The sequence below is a fragment of the Nelumbo lutea genome, chromosome 1 (genome assembly GCF_056320005.1).
Source record: "Nelumbo lutea isolate HS-2025 chromosome 1, American lotus-T2T, whole genome shotgun sequence".
Classification (NCBI taxonomy): Eukaryota; Viridiplantae; Streptophyta; class Magnoliopsida; order Proteales; family Nelumbonaceae; genus Nelumbo; species Nelumbo lutea.
The window spans coordinates 33,064,770-33,088,189 of NC_142684.1; the positions used below are offsets into that span (position 1 = coordinate 33,064,770).

Here is a 23,420-nt window from a genome sequence, read left to right on the forward strand (position 1 = left end):
ACGACTGTGCCATGAAAGGACTTGACTCTTATTAGATAGACTCTTAGACTCAATAGCTGCAAGACAAGCTTTATTTTCCAGCATGTAAAGACCATCTACCATACGACTTCTACCAATCGTCTTCCTTGAGGCCAAATCTTGTATCATGCAAGAGGAAGGAAAAAATGTTACTGAGCAATTCAACGAATTTGTTATACTACTAATAGAGAACAAATTTATGGGCAGTTTAGGAACATGTAGAACATCAGAGAGGGTGAGTCCAAGAGGAAGGGAGATTGTTCATTAACCAACTATGGTGGAGAAAGAACTATCAGCAAGTCTCACCTTGTCCTGACCAGATAATAGATGATAAGATTGAAAACAATTGGACTTACCTGTCATACGGTTTGAAGCTCCAGAATCTATTATCCGAGGGGAGTCTGAGGGACGAGAGGACACATGGAAAGCTGTGGCAGAATTACCGTTACCTGATGTAGATGCAAAGGAAGTCGAGGGTGGAGAAGCAGAATCCATCTGATGGATTGCCCTCCCATACAACTCTAAATGGTCACAGAAAGAATTAATGATATCTTCCCTCGGATCAGTCCCGAAAGGACTTAGTGGTGGTAGATGATCGAGGCTAAATTTGTTGCATTAAACTTTCTCTAACCTTTCTATCCTGGTTTCTTATTCTGATTCGGCTTTTTACTCATTTCCTGAACTCACTTTGGCATCCCGTGAAGCTCCCAACATGTCTCCCGAGTATGCCTAGACTTCTGACAATGTGCACACCATAACTTATCTTTGTCATCAACTTTCTTCTGGAAGTCACTCTTCTTGAAGGAATTTCCACTACCCATAGCAACACTCCCTTTAGGTGCTAAAATAGCATGCTCTCCCTCGGGATTATTCATCACATTTCGTTTGCGCTCTTTTGACTGCACTAGAGCATATACTTCTTGTATTGATGGGAGGTCTTTACCCCCCAATATCTGAACCCTGATAGATTCAGATATGGGATTCAGCCCTAAGAGAAAGGCAAACACTCGTTGTTGGGAAGCCAGAGACTTGTATGCTTTGGCATCTGCATCACACTTCCAGTCTATATTCTGATAGTGATCTAGTTTCTTCCAAACATAATTGAGGTCTGAATAGTAGATGGAGAGACTCCTCTCCCCCATGTTAACTGTGCTTGCTCCCATATCTCATGAGCTGTTTCTGCCCACATGAAGGTCTTTCTCACTTGTGGCAGCATAGACAATAACAGCCATGACATCACCATGCTGTTTTCTTGGTCCCACCTATCGCATTCCACACCACTAGACTGGGGTTCTCTAATTCTGCCATTGATATATCTTGCTTTTCCCCTTGCAGTTATGTAAAGCTTGATTCCCCTTTGACCATTCTAGGTAATTGAGGCCATCAAAGGGAATCACAGCCATGGGATTTCACTCATGTCAAAACCTCCACTCATCCCACTCTGACTAGAGGTAACACTATACATACCAGAATCTTCTGAAGACATAGAAGCTAAATCGGATCAGTCACAAACCAGCTAGAGAACAAGTTTTCCAGTTCAGTCCGGACCCATAGTACAGTAAAAAAACCAGGCTGCAGCAATCTGATCAAGTTTTCAGTTCAGCCACACTTCTGGACACAAAAAAAAAACTTCTCACACAAGGAAATCACAGCTGGTCACACACCATTACTGTCCTTAGATTTTGGCTCTACTGAACCCTTTTAGACTGATCACACACTATTTCAGATGTGTAAGGTATATCAAAAAACAGATCTGACCATTCCCTCTAGCAACAAAACAGCTTTCACACAGTAACTTAGGTTCAATATGAATAGAAGAAGGAAATAAACTGCCGTCACAGCAGTTCCAGATCCATAGTCTTGAAGCAATAACACCTTTCTGGGCGTAATAAAGATCACTCGATCCACATACAATGAGAGAAAACACTCTCACACCAGCCGCAGGTCATTAGACCCACATAACCCACACATCTGGGTACAAAAAGGATCAGTTCGATCCACAGACTGGGGAAGGAAAACTAAAAAAAAAACTCACAGCATTCGATTTTTTTTTTTTTTTGTGATAGTGTCTGGGCTCACAACCAAGGAAAAGGAACAGTCTTGCAGTGAGCTTCCTCACACGTCCACCAGATCTTGTTCTTTGGTTCAATCACCAATAGACAAAAAAAGAAAGAAGCGCCACCCTGGTCCTAAGATTGGATCTGCCGCTCTGATACAATTTTTTCTTGGTGCTGAGATGGTATGATTCCAGAACAGAGAGAAGAGAAGAAGGAGAAGGGAGAAGAGAGAAAAGAGAGAAGAGAGGCAGAATTGAAAGAGGCCAAAAAGTCAACTGGCAGCGCCAGTTTAATTGGTATTTATACTAGGGCGACCATACAGAAAAAAAGAAGAAGAGAAAATTACAAAGGTGCTCTTGTGGCACTAAACTTAAAATAAACTAAGTTATTTCAACAACTTCCTTTTATCATGTCACTGATGAAAAACCAACACAACCAAGAAAAAACCTAGATTTTACTGGAAGAGAGATGCCTACACAAAGGGCTTTATTCCCTTGGAATTAGAAGGGCTTGTTAGGTTGTGCATTTGTGCTTGTTACAGTATTATCTGAGAATATTTAGTATGAAGCCTGGGAAGCAGATTTTTTAATAAGGGGTCTCATTTCATTTATTGTAAATAGATGGCTGTGATGTTATTTTCTAATCAGAGGGCATGGATGAGTAAAGATTGGGCAGAATCACATGGTTGATTATGTTTAACATGTTGTGTATAGTGAATTTGAATCCTATAGTTATTGGAAGATTTAGAATTTCAGATGACACATTAATGTATTGCAAGTTGGGGTTTCAGAAGCTTAGAGCCTGGATCAAACATGTGTTTAGTAATCAATTATCAAAAGAAAAACATACATGCTTAATAATTGTCAGAGCTAGATATAGTTCTCAAATTCTCTCTTGTTGCCTATCAAAAAAAAAAAAAAAAAAGAAAAAAAACAAAAAGAATACTCACATCATAGGGGGGTGCCTTGTCGCCTAGTCACCTAGGTGATAGATTTTTTTTAAGTAAAAATCACATATCCTAGGGTAGTTCCCTAGGTTCTATAACCAACATTCTTTAATAACTATCCATAATTTTCATAAGAAAATTATAAACTTCATGTTTAAGTCTAGAAAATCAACATATTTATGAGAAGAAAAAGAAGAAAGGAGAGAAAATTAAAAAAATATAGGGGCTGAACCCCTATTTTTGTTATAGCAAAAGAAGAAAAGAAAAGGTGGAAGAAATGTGTTGATTAGACAAAATTTTAAGTTCTTCCCTTATTGGTTCTGATTTTGAAGTCATTGAGGGTTCAATACAACAGTTAGCAATGTTTGTGTTGATTAAACCCTAACAAATAAGAAAATAATAAAAAGAAATTAGTTTAGAAACACAAAAATGAATATTTTTCTTTAATAATGTCTATTTTATAATTATAATCTCAAAAAAATAACAATATAAAAGTACTTTATTACACAGTATGCAAAACTGCTTGGCAACTGGGCGAGGCAAGCCTCCAAGGGTGCCTTGTCGCCTAGGCATTGCCTTGACAACTATGACTCTCATATTGATCGAGAATTTCAACCACTTGTTTTTTGGGGTTGCAGGGACAATGATAAGTAAACTACTTTGTGCACTTTATTGTCTTCACAATCCAATTTGTTTATACCTTTCTGAAAATTTTAGGTACAAGGTGAATGCTTTTTTTCTTAATATTTAATTTGGAAGTTACCCTTTGAACCATAATCTTAATATCTACTGATGTATACGTATCAAGGCTTTTGAGGTAGAAAAAATATTTAATTAACAAAAGCGCGATGCATACAAGATGCATGCAGGTTCAAGGACATGTCAAGAAAATATAGCACATTGTTGTGTGTGTTTTCTGGTCATGTTGGATATAGTTGAGTTTTCTCACTTAATAAGTGCTTATATTATTTTCTATTTTCATATTGATGAGCAGCATTTGATTAACTACTCTTATGTGTGTGTGCATTTTCATGTTTGCAGTAATGTTTCTTTTTGCAATCTTAGGTGCTAATGGAATTTGAATCTTTTGGCTAGATATTGATGAGAAACAACTCCGTAGTCTGAGAGAAGCACAGTTTCTATATCGTCTTTCTGATGAGGTATGTGCTCAGGGTCTTTATTTTTAGGATCTTAATTACCAGATATTGGACACAATTGATAGTTTAGAAACCTTTATTCATTTGGTGGGCTTTTGTTCGTTTCAGCTTGCTATTGACATGTTCAGAGATCATACAAGAAAAATTGTGGAGGGAAACCTTTCAATGGCACTCGAAATCTTGAAGTCCAGGACTAGAGCAGTGTATGATCATTATTAGTTGGTTAGAACAACTTCTAAATACTTGCATGTCATGAGATTCGGCAGATGTTCTTGTTCTAGAAAATGAGAAGATTGCCTTATGCATTTCTGTTCATGAAATTGTTGCATCAAATGAGTTGCAAATTAATATTATCCTCTCTGGACTCTGGCTTCCATTAATATTTCTTCCACTAACAAAACCTTGTTTTCCAGGAAGGGAGCAACACAAATTGTGAAAGAGCTTGACAAGATTCTGGAATTTAATAATTTGCTCATGTCCTTGAGTAACCATTCTGATGCCGGTTGCTTTGCCCCTGGCATTGGACCTGTTTCTTTACTAGGTATAGCTGCTATTTTAAACCTGTTGTATCCAAATGCTTAAACATGCTTATTTTACCCAAATTAAAATACTACATTAATGCTAGTACTGTTACCTTATAGATAATTTATAATTTTATCATTTTGTTTTATTTTCTATTGTATCTTTAGTTATTTCTCAGTCCCTGAGAACTCTCTTAATTCTTTTTTTTAAACAAAAATATAATGGCATAGATAAAATTAAGTTGACAGAAATGCTAAAACTAGCCTGTTTTGTTTAACAAACACAATAGGCAAGTTAAAGAATGGTGCTAATGTAGTTGAGGAATTTGGTAAATGAAAAGTATTATCCCTGTTTCACCTTACATTATGTCGATATCTGCGCATCATAGCTACAAAATTGAAACCTCAAGTTTACAGTTTTCATGGAGCATAGAGTTTTCATGTCCATAAAGAATGTGTTGAAGTTGACATGTCTCTGTCTTAGGTGGTGAGATTGATGGTGACAGAAAGATGGATGACTTGAAGCTCCTCTATAGAGCATATGTGACAGAATCATTTTCGGGTGGCTGCATGGAAGACAAAAAGGTCTGAAGAAACTTTTTTCTTTTCTTTTTTTTTTTCCATTTTTTTATATGCTAAAACTCCAGGAATAAGAGTATGTTCAATCCTTGCACAACTAAGTTTCATATATCTATCTTTTTGAATGTAGGACTTCTTTCAAACCTTCAACTCCTTATAAGCTCACTTGAGATTTCTTTGATAAAAAGTGGATGAAAGGGGAAAATGTTGTAAATATGGTTTAAAAGAGAATCCGTTTGACTTATCCAGATAAAAATAGAAAGAATCATTTGATATATCCAAATTATATCATGTAGTGTAACCATTTCTGGATGATGCTATGGTGTTATCTAACAAGGCATGATTGCTAACAAAGAAAACATTCAAATCTAACTAAATTTTAGAGATCTTCTGAATATCAGTCAAATATTGAATCTGAAAACTGTATCTGCAAAGCAAAGTCAAGTGCAGAAGATTCTTCCATTTCTTTCTTGCCAAATTATCCATAACAAGGCTGCCTGGCTCTGGCATACCCCAAGGAATACTTTACAATTTAGGAAAATTCCCTATCTTGTGCTGCTTGGGAAGGGAGAGCTGAAATTATGGTCCCTGGATGTCCTTTTGGCATAAACATTACCATGCAAGCACAATCAACTCCTCAACACATGGCAGCGCTCATGTAGAAACCATTCAACAGAGTTGTGAGGCAGGCTGCGAAGATAGTATAGCTTAGTTGGTTTTCTCATTGTGCAAATAGTTGACAGAGTTGCAGGCTTGCAGATAGTGCTCTGGTTCCATTGAGAATGATGAACACGATTGAGGCGAAGAAATTGATTCTAGAAGAAGAAAAAGGTAGGGATCAAGTTGTTCTGAAACTAAGAAATCAAGGAAGAGCAACTATTTTCTTAACTGGAGAAGCCACGCAGTGGTTGAAAGGTTTCATTGATGGAGTGATTTCTTCAGTGAAGATCAATGGGTGGGAGAGCTCTTTGGAAAGTCCATGCAGAAAGTATCAGGTGGTCTTGAGATCCAATCAGAAAGGACAGTTTGTGGCTGTGACAGAGGTATTTGGCAAGAATGGAAACAACTGGTTGGCCTTCCTGAAGGAAAGCAGGGGTTGAGTTGGAGATTGGTTGCTCAGAATCTTCAAGGTTTTCTATGGAGGATGGCTGAGGGTTTGGCCGGAGGTAAAAATTTCAAGACTTTACCAAATAAAGAGTCAAACAGGAAGTTATAGTGGGTGGCACCATCAAAGTGCAAAAATTGATGATGGAAGGAAACAGAGGGGGACTGGAGAGGATTGATTTTGAAAGCTGAAAGGAACGTCAAGGATTGGGGTAATATCTTGTGTAGATTAAAGAAAAAAATGCAAATTAGTTCAAGGGTCTCTGTCTTCCATTTTGACAGAAGACTTTCTGTTCTGGTTGTCGAAGATAAAATAATAGATTTTGATAGATTCGAATCGGATTCAGGCATTATCTGGGTCCAAATCTGGACAATTTCCTGCAACAGCAAGGATTTTCACTACGAGATTTTCATTATCAGATTATATGGGCTTCCTTTCAATCTCTGGGAGACGACAATGGTGGAGAAGATGGTGACGGTGATTGGTGGTGTTCTCATCTCCTGCAACACCTCGAAGCTCAGTTCAGTAATGGCTCTCGTTGCTGGAGTGAAGCCAGAGGAGATTCCGCGTGCCCTCAACGTTTTCTTGAATGGGGCCTGGACAAAGGTTTGTATTGCGACGGAACATGAAGTGTCACTTTGGGGGGTCGGTTGAGAGGAGGAAGACGAAGTTGATGTGGCAGGGTGGAGGCCAGATGGAAAAACAGGTATGGAAGAAGGGTAAGTTGAAAGGTGGCTCCAGCATGGAAGAGGAAGGGTCGGGAAAGTAGGTGAAGAGTTTTGGTTGGGTTCCACGGGAGTCAGCTCCGAACCTGATGGAATGCTGAGGGACTTTAGCAACTTGTCAGATTGTCCCGACGAGTTAGCCTCTAAAAGGGATACTCAAGAGTCTTATATCGAATCTGATAACCCTCGGTCGGAAGCAAAACAGGGATCCTATCCAAAAGGTTCTTCTATGTCTTTAGGTAGGTCAAGAGGTGACCAAGCTGTTAATACGACCTTGGTGTGGGGCAGGAAGGAAAATCGTTTCAAGGATGGCAAGAGGAGACTCTTAGGGCCTTTAAAACCTTTGCTGAAGAGAAACGGAGCAACAAAGAGATTTGTGGTAGAGGCTAGGGAAGAAAAGGAAAAGTGGTGGGTTTGGCTAATAGCCAGATTTGACAAAAGTGGTAAGAAGAGGATCATAAATGGTCCTAGTAAGCTTCTCGACAACGTTCTACCTTTTGTGATTGACATTGCTGGCCTCCTCTCTCTGGTCAATAAGGAGTTTGATGGAAAACATGTATCTATCCACGGTTCGGTTAACCGAACCATGGGCAATTTTTGTAAACCGAACCGGTACCACCAGTTTTTCCACTTCTCCAAACCGAAACCGAACTGGTACCACCGGTTAACCGGTCTGCAGTTTCGGTTTTTGACTGGTTTGGTTCTTCGTTTTTCAGTTTTTTATATTTGTAATATATATTTATATAAATATATGTATAATATTATATTATAAATAATAAATGATATATAATATATTATAAATATTATAAAAATATATAATATATTTATAAATAGATTATTATAAATATAATATATGTATATATGTATATATATAATGAATTTATATTTGTATATAATATATAGAAAATATTTGACATATATTAAAAAAATATATAAAATATACATATAAATATATATACCGGTCGGTTCGGTTACCGCCATTTTTTTGTAGGTTAACCGAAAACCAAACCGGTCCTTCGGTTTTTCAAAAATACCTCATGGACAACCCTACCCGGAGTTTGTAGGAGCAAGCTGCCCCTCTGAAAGCCCAGCTTTGCTGCTTTGAGAGGTTGTGGCCCCAGTTGAGTCTGTGAGGCTGGAAGGGGAAGGAGGGAAAGGAGCATTGGTAGTGGGGCTGGGTTGGGATTGGGGATGAGGTGGAGGGTAAAGAAATCCCCTGTGATGATGACAGTGGAGGGCAGGTTGAAGAAGGTCAGCATTATGAGGAGGTTGAGGTTAGAAGGTTGGGTGTTGCTTTGGGTTGAAGAAGTAACATTGAAGAGGAGGGTCAGACTGATGGGATAATTAACAAGAAAATGAACAACTCAAGATCTCACAAATCACAATATTGTTCATGTGACAAACATATTTTCAAGGATAAAGCTTGGCATGGAAGGTGCAGGACCTACAAAAAATTTCAAATGGTTGTACAGAAGAAAAAGATGGAGAGGTAACAAGTTGACTGTCCCTGATAATAGGGGGGTGACTATGCCTGCCCAGCCTCCAGCTTCCACTATGTCGAAGGAAAATCAGGAAGACAAGAGGAGGATCGACAGTTCTGATTCTACTGTGGTCTGGCGGCAGCAGAATTCTGATGTATTTGAAGAAGATTCCAGAGGCGTGACATTACAGAATATAGTTGATAGAGAAGTCACGATTGGGAAAGGCTTGGGCCTGTTTAGGAATTTGCTAGGAAAGCTTTCGAGGAATTTGAAAGAAGAAGAAAGGAAGAGAAAGAGAAAAACAAAGCTATCTTGCAAAGAAAAGGGGCATGGGACGAGGATTTTTCAACCCAAGAAGATATGCTCACAGATGAAGATTAATGTAGGGTTCAGGAAATGGAGATTTATTATGATTAGTGTCGGGCTTGTGACTCTTGTTTTTGGGGTTGTTTGGGTCTGCGTTTTCGTTTTTCTTTTGGTGTTTGGTCGTGTTTCATTTATGTAAGTTGTGTTTGTATTGGGTCTTATTGGGCCTCTTGAGTGGGTTTTCAGGCTGTTTGGTGATTTGTTATCACCTTCTGCTGTACTTCTTTTTTATTTTTAATGGATTTTCTTTCTACCCTTCAAATAAAAAAAAAAAAAACACAAGGCTGCCTGCATTATACTCTAAGTACCTTTGCCTTTTTGAGCCAAACCTTCCTGGTATGAGCCATCCAAAATCCTGAATTAAGCAAAAACTCTGTTTCTGATTGAAGTAAAAAAAAGTACAATGGAGAAGAAGATGATCTGTTGATACTAATGAACCTTCATGAGAAAACATAGCTTGTGTCTGTTAAGGGCATGCCTCTTCTAGACAGATCATTTCTTGATAGAATTCTGTTCAGATAGGCTGTTCAGACAAAGATAGGCTGCCTTTGTTATACTCCTAGCATATTTCCTCTTGCTTTTTGAATCCCTTGATCGGTGGCAAAGAGAATAGAGATGATTATGAGAATTTTCTTATGGGAGCTAGGGAACACCAAAAGGAGCATCTATTCAAATGGAAAGTAGTGTGCAAACCAAGGTTGGATGGGGTCTATGTTTGGGGAACATGGTGAATATAAATACAGCTCTCCTTGGGATATAATTGTGATGATTTCTATTGGACTTGAATAAATTGTGGCATACACTGATAAAAAAATGTGGTGAGTAGCATACATGGGAATCTGCCACATGGATGGATGCATGTGTATCAAGTAGAGCTCACCTTTGACTTGGAAATCCATCCATAGTATTCTTCCATCTGTCCTATATTTTATCAATTATGATGTTTGCTCTAGCAATAAAATCAGATTTTGAGAAGATATTTACTATGGTGGTCTTGCTTTTAAAGACCACTTCCAAAGTCCAAACCCTCTTTTCCTTGTCTGCCCATAAAGCAAGAACTATCTCCTATTTTGCTTTGTTCTCCATCAACAGGCTTGCCTGGGATTTTGGGTTTTGAAGAGGTCTAAGCGATTTTGAAACTTCCGAAGTCCAAACTTCTGTTCTTGACCTTCTTAACCTTCTTGAAGGGGTCTTCTTGGACCCTTTAATTCCTGATAGCAGAATTTGGACTCTTGCCATCTCAGGTACCTTTTCTTTCTCTTTCTTCTTCAAGGTTATCTCTTACAGAATCTCTTTGCAGCCTTTTTCCTGTCAAAGAAATCTGGTGTGTCCTGGTTCCTTCTAAAATTAGGGCCTTCTGTTTGGATGTTGTTCATTTAAAGATTAATACTCGTGAAACTTTCCAAAACAGGAGACTATTCGGTGTTTGTCTCCTCATATTTGTTTTCTGCACAATGTCAGCTGTTCTTTGGGCATTCAGGTTATGTAAACCATTCCACTTCAGAAATTTAATAGTGGAAGGAGATTCTAAAATGGCGTGATTGAAAAAAAATCAAATGAATGTGCATGGCATTACAGAAATATGATGAGGGAAAAATGGAAGATGGAAAAAGCATTATATTTGAGAAAAAGGTAATGTATTATTATATATAGCTGAACAAAAACATGTTCAAAGCCCTGTTCAATAAGATACTGTCAGGGGCCAAACATCTGAAAAATATATGCTGATTACATCACAAGCCTAGATACAAAAAAAAATTAATATAATAAAAAAAGGATAATTTACTTCTACATGGGGAAGATCAGCTAATGTTTTAGCTGATTTGTTGGCAAAAGAAGGGGTGACAAGGGAACAGTTATTTTGGGGGCATTTGTAAGCATTATATTCAAAGTGGGACTGTGGGATATTTAGCAATGCTAGCCTATTCTCTGATTGGCTTGAAGCTGTCTTTATATACACTCAAGTTTTTCCATCATAATAATCAATAAAGTTCTTACTGCTACAGTGTTATTAATCACAAGAAAAAAGATTTCATCCATTGACACAACATGGAACTCTTCTCTCTTTTTCTTGTTAGCATCCTATATGCTACTGTAATAGTAATCTGGCTGTAATTACTTTTGTCTCATTTTTTTTTCATTTTTTTAAAGTCTTAGAAGGTTTAGTGTTCCGTTCTTCCTAAAGATGAGACTAATAGCAGTCGTAATGTCCTCCAGCTTTTTTGATTGTTAATTTATCACATTGGTATGTCTCACCTGAATTGAAATCACATCACAGAAATACCTTTTCTTTGATTTTTTTCATTTTCTTTTAAAGTCTTAGAAGGTTTAGTGTTCCGTTCTTCCTAAAGATGAGACTAAATAGCAGTTGTTATGTCCTCCAACTTTTTTGATTGTTAATTTATCACATTGGCATGTCTCACCTGAATTGAAATCACATCACAGAAATACCTTTTCTTTGATAGATAAAAATAAATTTTGTTAAAAGTAAACCGGAAGTTTTATATTATCCCAACACAAGTCAGAAGTGTTACCAAAAAAAAAGGATGAGCTGTGAGGTGCAAACTTTCACTTAACAAAAAAACTGATTACAATTGAGCCCAGAATAAAATGATCGGTAGTAACCCCTTGCTTAGCACAGAAACACCGCTAACAGCATATGAATCTCTCATCGTTTGATCCACCTGAGTATAAAATTGATAGAATAATTGAAAAAGATCACAGAATTTTCCAAAATCACTCCATTACTTTCCAATCCTTGCACCATCACCTGCTTCGAAGTCAGTCAAAGGCTCAAAATCATTTAAAACCTTCATCATTCCCTTTCAAAAGTTTACCCTGTATGATGTATTAGCTGATTGAGAGTGCCAACTGCTGGGGAAAATAACCATATTTTGCAATGCCATCTCCCTTTTGCTCTTAGATGTATTGGGGTGGAGGTTGAGGGGGAATGTCGGTTAGTGGTCATTCATCAAAAAGAAAAAAAAAAAGAAAAATGTTGGTTTGTGGTTGGTGGTTGTTTGGATTACAGAGGAAGCAAGGGTCCTTGGGCCCATCATTATACAGGGAATTAGGAGATTTTGTAATGACATAGCTCATTCATTGGTTTGAGTTGGGGATACTAGGGCTCAGCTGTATTGGGTATGTTCTTCGCCATATTAGGGAGCATTTAAGGCAAGGGGAGGCTTAGTATGACTCCTTGTGGTTGTTCTCTCATATGGTGTTTCTTGTATTGTTTGTTTGATTGATTGTGGGCTTTCTTGTAATTCTCTTCTTGTACTGTTTTTCTTCTTGTTTTTTTGTTAATAACTTTATTTATCTTGTTTCCGATCAGAAAAATAGAGAAGAAACGTTTGTAAACAGTGCTTCTTAACCTTTCCTATTTCCATGTATTGAAAAAAAGATTATTATTTTTTGTTTTATTGAGGTTGATTTTTGACCCAACAGATTCCTAAGGTGGAGATACCAATTGTAAGGTCTAATAAATTACCAGTGTCCTGACACGAAGTAATTAACAATTAAGTGATCAAGCAATACTACATTTTGCCCCATAGTTTCCTCAGAATATATTTTAATTGCAGAGTAGGTTGATTGGAACGACCAACCACTTAGGTAACTATGATCTAGGACTTTACCCTGGCATCTTCCATTTGCATGCTAATGCTAGGAAACATATACACCTATCTTTATAAGAAGCAGGCCTGCTACAAAGATATGCATGTTATTTTTTTTTCCAGGTACTAATTGCAATCCTACATTCTTCTTTGATGTCTCCATTAAGTTCCACTTTCTTTCTCTTCATGTAGTTGGTGTCTTTGAATCATTTGAGGAACATATTTGGTCTGGGAAAACGTGAGGCAGAAGCCATCATGGTGGATGTTGCCTCAAGGGTATACCGAAGACAGCTTGCACATGCTGTTTCTAGTGGTGAACTAGAAGCTGCAGATAGCAAAGCAGCCTACCTACAAAATCTATGTGATCAGTTGCACTTTCATCCAGAGAAGGCCAGTGAAATTCATGAAGGTATGATGTGGTGTAATACTCTGCTAAGTGTTACCATCTGAACAAATCCTAATACTACCCTATATCAATCATTTGAAAATATGCATTGCAATGCTTTCTTACTATTTTCCTTTTTTATGTTTTTTTTTTCATGAAGAGATATTTTCGCCCTTGCATCAGCCATGTTTTTGAAGCAGTCCAATATACCTTTTAACTATAATGAAAATTTTAAGTTTTACTCTTATTTGATAGATGAGTAATCACAGAAATGAAAATAGCATATAACCTGGTTCAGTTTCTGTTCATGATATTGTCTCGTTCCATATCAGATCTATAACAAACCTATTTTCATATCAGAAATTTATAGGCAAAAGCTTCAGCAATCTGTATCTAATGGAGAACTAAGTGAGGAGGATGTTGCTGCTTTGCTGCGGCTCCGAGTTATGCTTTGCATTCCTCAGTCAACTGTTGAAGCAGCCCATGCACATATTTGTGGCGGCTTGTTTGAAAAGGTGAGTCTCTCCGAATCCCATGTAACTTTTTATTTGTTAAATAAGAGACCTGGTTGTCGCAGTAGCTTTGCTTAGGCCCACATTTCTTTTAACCCCTCTTTCTGTGGTAAAGAATATTTCCAATGTGGAGAGGTTGAAAACTCCTTTCTTGATTACCTTCACACCTTTTCTTTCCCTTGAACTTGTTATATATCTCCATTAAAATGAAATCTGTGTCTGACACCGAGATGGAGGAGCTTGCAAAGTAATTATATAGGAAACAAACAATTGTGTTTAGGACATCATTCCTCCAGCCACACATCACACACTTCAAAGACTCCCGTTTGTATCTCCTCTTTGAAAAATGACATTTTAACTTCAAAAACCAGATATAAACACAGATATGAGCATATTACATGGGATACCATGCACATAATATTTATATGGGAGTCTAGGAAATGGAGTCATATCATGTTTCCTGTATTTGCTGGTATCCGTAACTCAGTATCCATTTCTAGGCATTGTATTTAGGACATCATTCCTTCTCTCTAAATGGGTTTCCATCGAAAGATTATAGCACTTCTTGTTATGATTGTCCAGTGCTGTGTAGGTGCCAGACTCTATACATCATCTTACCAGTTTAGCACTCAGGAGTCCACTCCTTCTAATGGACAATCTCTACCTGCACCTCTTCTTCTAAAGCCATGATGTCATTTGGCTTAAGTTATTTCTGCATAAAGCCATGATGTCATTTGGCTTGAGTTATTTCTACATGGTTCTCTCAAGCATGTTTTGGATATGGTGAAAGTTCAGAAAATGGAGTTTTCTTGTAAAATGATGTCCATGGAATATTTGTCTTAATTTGCTATTATATATTTTATTAGTCTTTGTTTAGCAGACCCCAAATAGTTGGGATTAAGGCTAAGTTGAGTTGTAGCCTTTTCTGCTGAAGAGAAAGGCTATTTTGCATTCTTGGACAGGTGATTTGAAGGTGGTGGTTTAGCTGATTGAAGAAAGAGGACAGTGGTTTGTGGAACTTTAGCAATGAAAAGAAACAGTTCTTATGGCTGTGTAGGGACATTGAGATTCAGTACAGCTGGGTGAAGAGGAGTGCCAACTCATTTGCGGATGGGTTGGCCAAGCAAGGAGTGAATAGGGAGTCTGTATTTTGGGCTATTTTTATTTTTTTCTCTTTGTATTCTCTTTGTATTCTGTTATTGGAGAGCTAAGATATTTTATCCCCTCTTGTATCCATATTCCCTCTTTTCTTTTAATTTAATGAAGCTGATGTTATTGATAAAAAAAAAAAAAAATACAAACTCTGTTGAGAAAAATTGGAATACAGGATTACTGCACATTAAGATAGTTTGCTTTATGTCATCTTTAACCATGCAGTAACACTTGCAATTTCATCTTGTTTTTGATATGTAACACAGAGTCTCATATTACTTCACCAGATGTGCTGCATGCCTTAGTTCCATGTGTGTGTGTGTCTAAAGTTGGAACTGATACATGCGATGATCATTCTGCAGGCTGTGAAAGATGCAATTGCAGCAGGTGTTGATGGATATGATGCTGATGTCAGAGCTTCTGTGAGGAAGGCTGCACATGGCTTGCGCTTAACAAGGGAGGCTGCAATGGATATTGCTAGCAAGGCAGTAAGTATCTGCTACCATAACTTCTCTATCTGTTGAATGGGATTTAGGTTGATAGGTATTCTCAGTCTTCCAAGGGGTCCAACTTTCTTTTTTTGCTATTAATTGTTTCAAATTGTGTTTGTATTACTGCTGATGAAAAATTTGTGTTTGTGTTACTGGATTTTCTTATCAGTCATCTCATAGGAGGTAATGTTGCATGGACTTGGACACCGTAATTGGATTCTAACATGTATTTGGGAGTCCAAACTCAGTAAGCCCAATAATGGTGGATTCATGGACATGTCTCACTCTCAGAAATAATATTTTATTGTATACCAAATATTATCAGATTTTAATATTATTCTTAAAATCCATAAAATTATACATACAATAACATCTTAAATGGTTAAATTACAATTTACAATTGACAAGTTCTACCCACAGCCTTTACCTATTGGCCACATGGACACACTAGTTGTTTTTTATTAGTTTCCTAATTAACATCTGACATCAATTGGAAATGATCCAATAAATAATGGGTTATAAGTTAGGTCTAATCCAGGGAAATGAAAATATTAGTCCTCTATTGGATTGTTTAATGGACAACTAAATGCTTGGTCCCCAAAACATGAAACTGATCAGAATATTATTGTATACCATCATGATTGCCTCTGGGGAAATTTTTATTAGTTTATTGTTATCATGTAAAATGGAGGCAAGTCACAGTTGCCTTTTCTTCCTTTGTTGGAAACCCTCTACAAAGAAGACAAAAAACTAAGTGCTAGTACTTAAATTTAAATAGCATTTGGACATGAAACATGAGAATTCATGAACAAAAGGTTGGATGAGTTCTACTGTCTGGGTCCCATGGTGATGAGTTTTAAAAGGAAAAATGTCTTTTAAGCTATGCCACGTGGATATGGCAGCAAGAACATGGTATTGGATATGAAATTTACACCAAAAATTGAAGTACCTGACATGACACGGTACCCTTTTATAGGTATCCAGGTATCAATAACCATAGATTACAAAGAACTATGGAGGAAACGAGTACATTGACATGGCAGAATCCTTATGTCAAAAGCGTGCTTTGGTAGGGAAACCAATTAGTCGTTTCACAGAGAACTGGTGAAGATGGAGAGAGGCCGAAGTGTAGGAATGTTTCAGAAGGTGAACAGGTGGAAAACTGAGTTGAAGGTAGAGACTAAGCGATTCTTGTTTGATCTTGGAAGGGCTGGAGGTAGAAACCAGCTGAAAATTAGAGAAGGTAGAAGGGTGACAGTAATTTTAACTGATGCAGCAGTACTGTGGTTGAAAGGTTTTCTCAATGGAGTTACATTTTCCGTAAGGAAAGAAGGTTGGAGGAACTCTTTGGAAATCCATAGGACGAGATTTGAAGTAGAACTGAGAAGGAATGGAAAAGGATGGTTCATTAGTGTCACTGAACTATTTCATAATAGGAGGCAGCTGGTGTGCTTTCCGGAAGGGAATGAGGGACAGGGCTGGTTGGAGGTTGCAAATAAGTTACAGGAATATCTATTTCATACTGATTTATGAAAAAAACAAATATCTATTACATACTGCTGGTGGACTGATAAAGGTGCAGGATGCAAACATGGAGGTGTCCAGTGAGCATAAACTCATGAATAGCAGTGGACAGAAGTGAGGAAGTGCAAGAAGTTCCAAAACAGAGATCATCCTCTGGTGGTGAGATATTTGGCAGTTCGATGGAGGTTAAGAGATTCTTAATTGAGGCGGAGAAAACTATTTGGGAGAGGAGAATGGTAATAACAGCTACTAAGGAGGTGAAAAAATGGAGGAAATTGCTGGACACAGTGGCCTGTAATTTAGGCACTTCGGCTAATATAGCTTTGAAGCCATTCTCTGATAGGGAAGCTTTAATCGATGTTGGTGAAGAAGAATGGGACTTCACTATCTTTGAATCTGAACTGGGTTTGCTTCAGCTCCAGAAGTGGAAACCGCTCTGTAACAAACTGGAACAGCACTTGGGAAGTTTTTCACTTGATATTTGGCCTTCCGTTTCAGTTGTGGAGCGAGCTGAACTTGGAGAAACTGGTTACGATGCTGGGAGGAACTGTGATGGAGTTTAACCTTCAAGATCTTGTCACTGCCGAGGTCAAGGCTGCAGGAGTGAAACCTGAAATGATACCCAGATTTGTTGAAGTGTTTTCAGAAGGATACTGGTATCGTGTGTGGCTAGTCTTGGAAGTGGAAGCGTCTCTTTGGGGAAGAGGTTCCAAGGTTGAAGATGCTGATGTCGCGGGCTGGTACACACGTGGCGCACACTTGGTGGTGAACAACAGGGGCACATAGAGAAGTCCCCCTGGGGAAGCTTAAAAGTTATCTAAGGAAAACCAAGGTTCAAGTAATCTTTGTAGAGAACACTGATGTGGACCCCACTGCTGTGGTCCCCACTGTGTTCGTATGGCAGCATATTTTTTGTTAGTTTATTTTTATTAGTTATGTCAGTGTTAGTTGGTAGTTATTTCAGTTTGTTATTACAGCTTGTTATTTCAGCTTTATTATTAGTTTATTTGCCATGTAAGCAATAAGGGCAACTCAGCCCTTTTACAATTAGTCAACATATATAAATATTAAGAGTGGGTCGGCAGATCTACTGATCAACCCTCTCTCTTTTTTCAAAATCTCTTCGTGTGCTTCTCTTTTCTCCCTCTCTTCTGAAATTTCTTCTTTCTTTTCTTTGAATTCAAGACTGATTGTAGTCTTGATCGACTACTTGATATCAGAGCTGACCTAGGAGCTCTTATGTTAGTCTAATTAGATTGACTACATGAGAATTTCCTAGGTTTAGAAGTGTTTCAACAAAGGAGGATCGGCTGATTCTTGGAGGTTATTGGTAGTGTGCGGCTGCTACTAAGAAGATTGTAGAAGGCTGGGAGAGTTCCAGTAGTCAAGAAGAATTAGAAAAGGCTTCGAATCCTCAAGATTAGGGTTTTGCATCAGACAAAAGGTGGCGGCCAGAGATTTTCTTTCATAAAGTAAGTTTTTTCTTGAGAATAACCTTGGAAAAAATCATCTTGGTCTATTCTGAGAGGTTCGGTTGGAAAATCTGTTTTTTTTTTTTTTTTTCTTTAGGGTTTTGAGAGAAAACCCTAAAATTCAGAACTGTTGTTGGTTTCAGATCAGATTTTGAATTGGTTTCATACAGTGTTTTCTTTGTTCTTTGGAAGACCTAGGCTAGCTGTTATCAGTTGTTTGGGTGCTGTTTTTCTATTACAGTAGTTTAAAAGGTTTTGTATTATTAATTCTTGACCAAGAATGGAGTTCAAGAGTCAGGGGGAAAGTGTTTTTGGGACTAGCAATTCTGGTAACATGTCTGAGAATGCCTTTCAGATTACAACTGTGAAGTTTGATGGATCAAACTACTTAGAATGGGCTCAATCGGCCATGATGGCCATTGGGGGTAGAGGAAAACTCAACTACTTGTTGGGAGATGTGAAAGAACCAACTAAGGAGGACCAAACTTATACCAAATGGGTTTAGGAGAACTATTTGGTTATGACATGGCTGTGCAACTTTATGCAGCCACATATCAGTCAGAACTATTTGTGGGCAAAAACAGCCAAGGAAATCTGGGATGTCATGAATGAGACTTATTCCCAATCCCTTAATGTTGCTAGAGCTTATGAATTGAAGTGTGAGGTTAACAACCTTAAGCAAGGAGAGAAACTAGTCTTGGTTTACTTCTCTACCTTGAAATCTTTGTGGCATGAAATTGACCACCTAGAAACACTTGAGTGGGAAAGTCAAAAGGATGCACTGACTCATAGAAAGCAAGTTGAAACTAATAGGGTTTTTGAGTTCCTAGCTGGTTTGAATCCTGACTATGATATTGTGAGACGACAAATACTAACAAGGGACAGTGTGACTTTGTTTCAAGCCTACTCCTTAGTGCATAGTGAAGAGACTAGGAGAAAGGTTATGATGTAGCATCAGCCCTTCCCACCAGCCTTAGCAGCAATTAAACCTAAGTCTGGGGGTGATACAGAGAGGGATATAAAAAAGGAAGATAAGTGGGATCTAGTGTGTGAACATTGCAAGAAACCTAAGCATACTAAAGACACATGTTGGAAGCTGCACCCTCATCTAGTTCCAGCAAAATTGAGGAACAAAAGGGGTAATGCTCATATGGCTGTTAATACCGATTCTGCATCCTCATCGGGGCACAAAAGGCATGCCTCTAGACACCCTAGCTGCTGTCCGGACTGCTCTAACTTAGTTGGAAAAGGAAGTTGGGAATTCAACTCAATCATCTTAGCCACCATCAACTCCTCCTACATCAGCCTTTGCTCATTCAGGTATTCGGGCCTCAGCTTACCATGCTTCAGCTCCAGGTAACATTGAACATTGTTGGGTAATAGACTCAGGTGCATCTGACCATATGACTAGCTTGCCATCACTATTCACTACATATCACTTATCTTCTGGTAGAGATAAAGTGTCCATTGCTGATGGTTTCCTTGTTCCCATTTCTATCAAGGGAGACATCAAGTTGTCTAATACCATTTCCTTATCTTTAGTTCTGCATGTTCCTAAGCTTGATACTAACTTGCTTACAATCAGTAGTATTACAAAACATCAGAATTGTTCAGTAACTTTTTTCCCTGACCGATGTGTTTTTCAGGACTTGGAGACAAGGTGATTGGGACTGGCCGTGAGACGAATGGGAACTATCTGCTTGGAGAGAGTTTTCATTGGGAAGATCGTGAAGATAGGAAGTCTTTTGTTTCTCAGTCTGTTAGTTAGGTTATGCTTTGGCATAATCAGTTGGGTCATTTATCATTTCGGTCTTTGAAGAGTTTGTTTCCAAATTTGTTTGAGTCTATTCAGATGTCAAGTATGAGATGTGAGATGTGAGTTTGCAAAGCGTTGTAGAACATCTTATTCCTTGAGTAATAAAAGTAGTAATTTTTTTGATATTGTGCATACCGATGTTTGGGGCCCGTATCACATCACTTCTATGGGGGGGGGATATAGATATTTCTTGTTGTTTGTTGATGACTATACCCATTTTTCTTGGGTTTACCTTATGCGTTCTCGAGATGAGGTTCCTGCTTTGACTCAGATTTTTCATCAGATGATTTTAACCCAGTTTGAGGTCAAAATCAAAATCTTCAGATCCGATAATGCAGAAGAATACTTTACCAACCCATTAGCCTCTTATTTGCTTGATCATGGGATTATTCACTAGAGTACTTGTCCTTATACACCGCAACAAAATGGGGTTGTTGAGAGGAAGAATAGGATCATATTGGAGGTGGCTAGAAGCATTATGTTTAACTCCAATGTGCCTATTTGTTTTTGGGGAGATGCTATTCTCACAGTAGTGTATCTCATTAATCGAGTTCCTTCACGGGTTCTTGACATGAAGCCTCCATTTACCCTTCTATACCCCGATAAAGAATTGCCTACTGTTCCCCTTAAAATCTTTGGTTGCACTTGCTTTGTTCAGATTCTTGGACCTCATCATTCCAAATTTGATCCTAAGGCCTCTAAATGTATTTTTCTCGGTTACGCATAAACTCAAAAGGGTTATTGTTGCTATGACCCTACTTCTGGGAGGAGCTTTGTCTCGATGGATGTTACTTTCTTTGAGGAGGTACCCTATTACCCTAGGGTTTTTCCTCAGGGGGAGAGTAGTGAGAGTGGAGTTAACTCATCAGAAGTTCCTTTACTTGTTCCATTATGATGAGGGATGTAATGGGGAGGGTTGTCAGAGGTGTTAGGATTTGCGAGTCTATCACAGGCAGTGGAGGCAGGTTGATTTCGGTCATCAGTAGTCCAGGCTAGTCCCAGTTCCTTCTGCAGATCTAGATCCAGGTACCACTGTCCCTTTATCAGATCCAGGTCCCATTGAAATACCATCCACTGTTGCTACTTTACCTCCTTTGGATTACCTTGACCTCCCCATTGCAGTCCATAAAGGCAAACGGCGTTGCATCACATCCACAACTCACTGCATTTCCCAGTTCCTGTCCTATGATTGCTTGTCCCCTTCTTACAGGTCCTTTCTCACATCCATTGCTGATATTCCTATTCCTAGAACAGTGTAGGAAGCCTTGTCAGTTCCTGAGTGGAAAAGATGCAATGAAGGTTGAAATGGATGCTCTTCTGAGGAATAATACTTGGGAGCTAGTTGACCAACCTAAAGGAAAGAAACCGGTTGGATGTAGATGGGTATTTACTGTGAAACATAATGCTGATGGTTCCATTGAAAGGTATAAGGCCCGGTTAGTTGCAAAGGGATTTGCTCGGACTTATGGTATAGACTACTTGGAGACTTTTGCTCTAGTAGCAAAGATGACCATTATTAGAATTTTGTTATCCCTTTTAGCTAGTTACTCTTGGCCCTTGTTCCAGATGGATGCTAAAAATGCCTTCCTCAATGGAGACTTATAGGAAGAAGTCTACATGCAATTACTTCCTGGATTTTATGATGCAGAGATAGGAAAGAAGGTTTGCCGGTTGAAAAAAGCCTTGTATGGACTAAAGTAGTCCCCCAGAGCTTGGTTTGATAGATTCAGACAAGCCCTTGAAAAATTCGACTATGTATAGGCCCAGTCAAACCATACATTGTTCATTAAAAGAGTGGACTCATCCTTGACTTTGCTTGCTGTATATGTGGAAGATATTGTAATGACAGGGAATGATAACAGTGAGATTGAGTCTCTTAAACAACTCTTTCATCAAGAGTTTGAGGTGAAAGATTTGGGAGAGCTACGATACTTCTTGGGTATTGAGGTTGCTAGATTTAAACATGAGATTTTTATTTCTCAACGGAAGTATGTTCTAGATCTATTGGAAGAAACTGGAAAGTTGGGTGTTAAGCCTGTAGATACACTTATTGAACAGAATCACAAGATCAGTGTAGAGGGTGCAGAGCCACTTGAAGACAAAAGCTATGTTCCAATGGTTAGTTGGGAAACTCCTCTATCTTTGTCAGCGTTGTCAGTCAATATATGCACTCTCTTAGAAGTACTCACCTCCTTGCAGTTGAGACGATATTAGCATACTTGAAGAGATGTCCAGGTAGAGGTATATTATTCAAGAATAATGATCACATGAAGATAGAGGTTTATACAGATGCTGATTGGGCTGGGAGTGTTGATGATAGAAGGTCTACCTCTAGATATTGTGACTTTGTAGGAGGTAACCTTGTCTCCTGGAGGAGTAAGAAACAAAGTGTTTTTTCTCGTTCTAGTGCTGAAGCTGAATATAGATCTATGGCTAATGGTGTGGCTGAAATCCTATGGCTAAAGTCATTATTTGAGGAGTTGGGTATTGCTTATGAGAAGCCCTTAATGTTGTATTGTGATATAATCAGGCTGCTATTAATATAGCTCATAATCTGGTATAGCATGACAGAACTAAGCATATTGAAGTCGACCGACATTTTGTTAGAGAAAGGGTTTCGTCTCAAGAAGTGTGCCTCCCGTATATCGCCTCCAGCATGCAGCTCACAGATCTTCTCACCAAGGCTGTTCCAAGGAAGAAGTTAGAGGCAAACCTATGCAAGTTGGGAATGACAAATATCTATTCCCAATTTGAGAGGGAGTGTAGAGAACACTGATGTGGACCCCACTGCTGTGGTCCCCATTGTGTTCGTATGGCAGCATATTTTTTGTTAGTTTATTTTTGTTAGTTATGTCAGTGTTAGTTGGTAGTTATTTCAGTTTGTTATTACAACTTTTTATTTCAGTTTTATTATTAGTTTATTTGCCATGTAAGCAATAAGGGCAATTCAGCCCTTTTACAATTAGTCAAGATATATAAATATTAAGAATGGGTCGGTAGATCTACTGATCAACCCTCTCTCTCTTTTCAAAATCTCTTCGTGTGCTTCTCTTTTCTCCCTCTCTTCTTCCCTTCTGAAATTTCTTCTTTCTTTTCTTTGAATTCAAGATTGATTGTAGTCTTGATCGACTACTATCTTATCAAGGAAAAGTTTCCAAAAAATTTCAAATTAACTGGTGAGAAGGTGGGCTGGGCTTCCTATGCTGACGTGGCCAAAAGAAGGGGTGGGCCGGTCAGTTATAAGGGGTGCAAGGGGGATTCCGAGCCAAACCAGGTGAGACCCGGTTCAATGTTGGAGGAATTAGCTGACCCACATGACTGTTTAAGCGATCACATGGATAGGGGCTTGTTTCGTTTGACACTAGACCGAAAGAATGGTCTAGTTTCTTCTCCGTCGAAGCCTATTAGGGCTGGTTTTGGCCAGGCATCAAAGTTTGGCCCCAGATACTAGTTGTAGTGGGCTGTGCGCTCAGAGGAGGACTTGCAAGGTGCGGAGCAT

The 23,420-nt window shown here is 38.5% G+C and overlaps 1 protein-coding gene across 1 annotated transcript in view; it reads left to right on the forward strand.

The window, feature by feature from the left end:
- Positions 1–23,420, forward strand: part of LOC148874206 (protein TIC110, chloroplastic-like) — a 41,885-nt gene that overhangs the window by 10,729 nt on the left and 7,736 nt on the right. Inside the window, exons 7-13 of the mRNA XM_088964775.1 lie at positions 4,117–4,181; positions 4,287–4,381; positions 4,592–4,719; positions 5,184–5,284; positions 12,762–12,978; positions 13,315–13,469; positions 14,981–15,106. Of these exons, the coding sequence (XP_088820901.1) occupies positions 4,117–4,181; positions 4,287–4,381; positions 4,592–4,719; positions 5,184–5,284; positions 12,762–12,978; positions 13,315–13,469; positions 14,981–15,106 (887 nt within the window). The remainder of the gene's footprint in view (positions 1–4,116; positions 4,182–4,286; positions 4,382–4,591; positions 4,720–5,183; positions 5,285–12,761; positions 12,979–13,314; positions 13,470–14,980; positions 15,107–23,420) is intronic.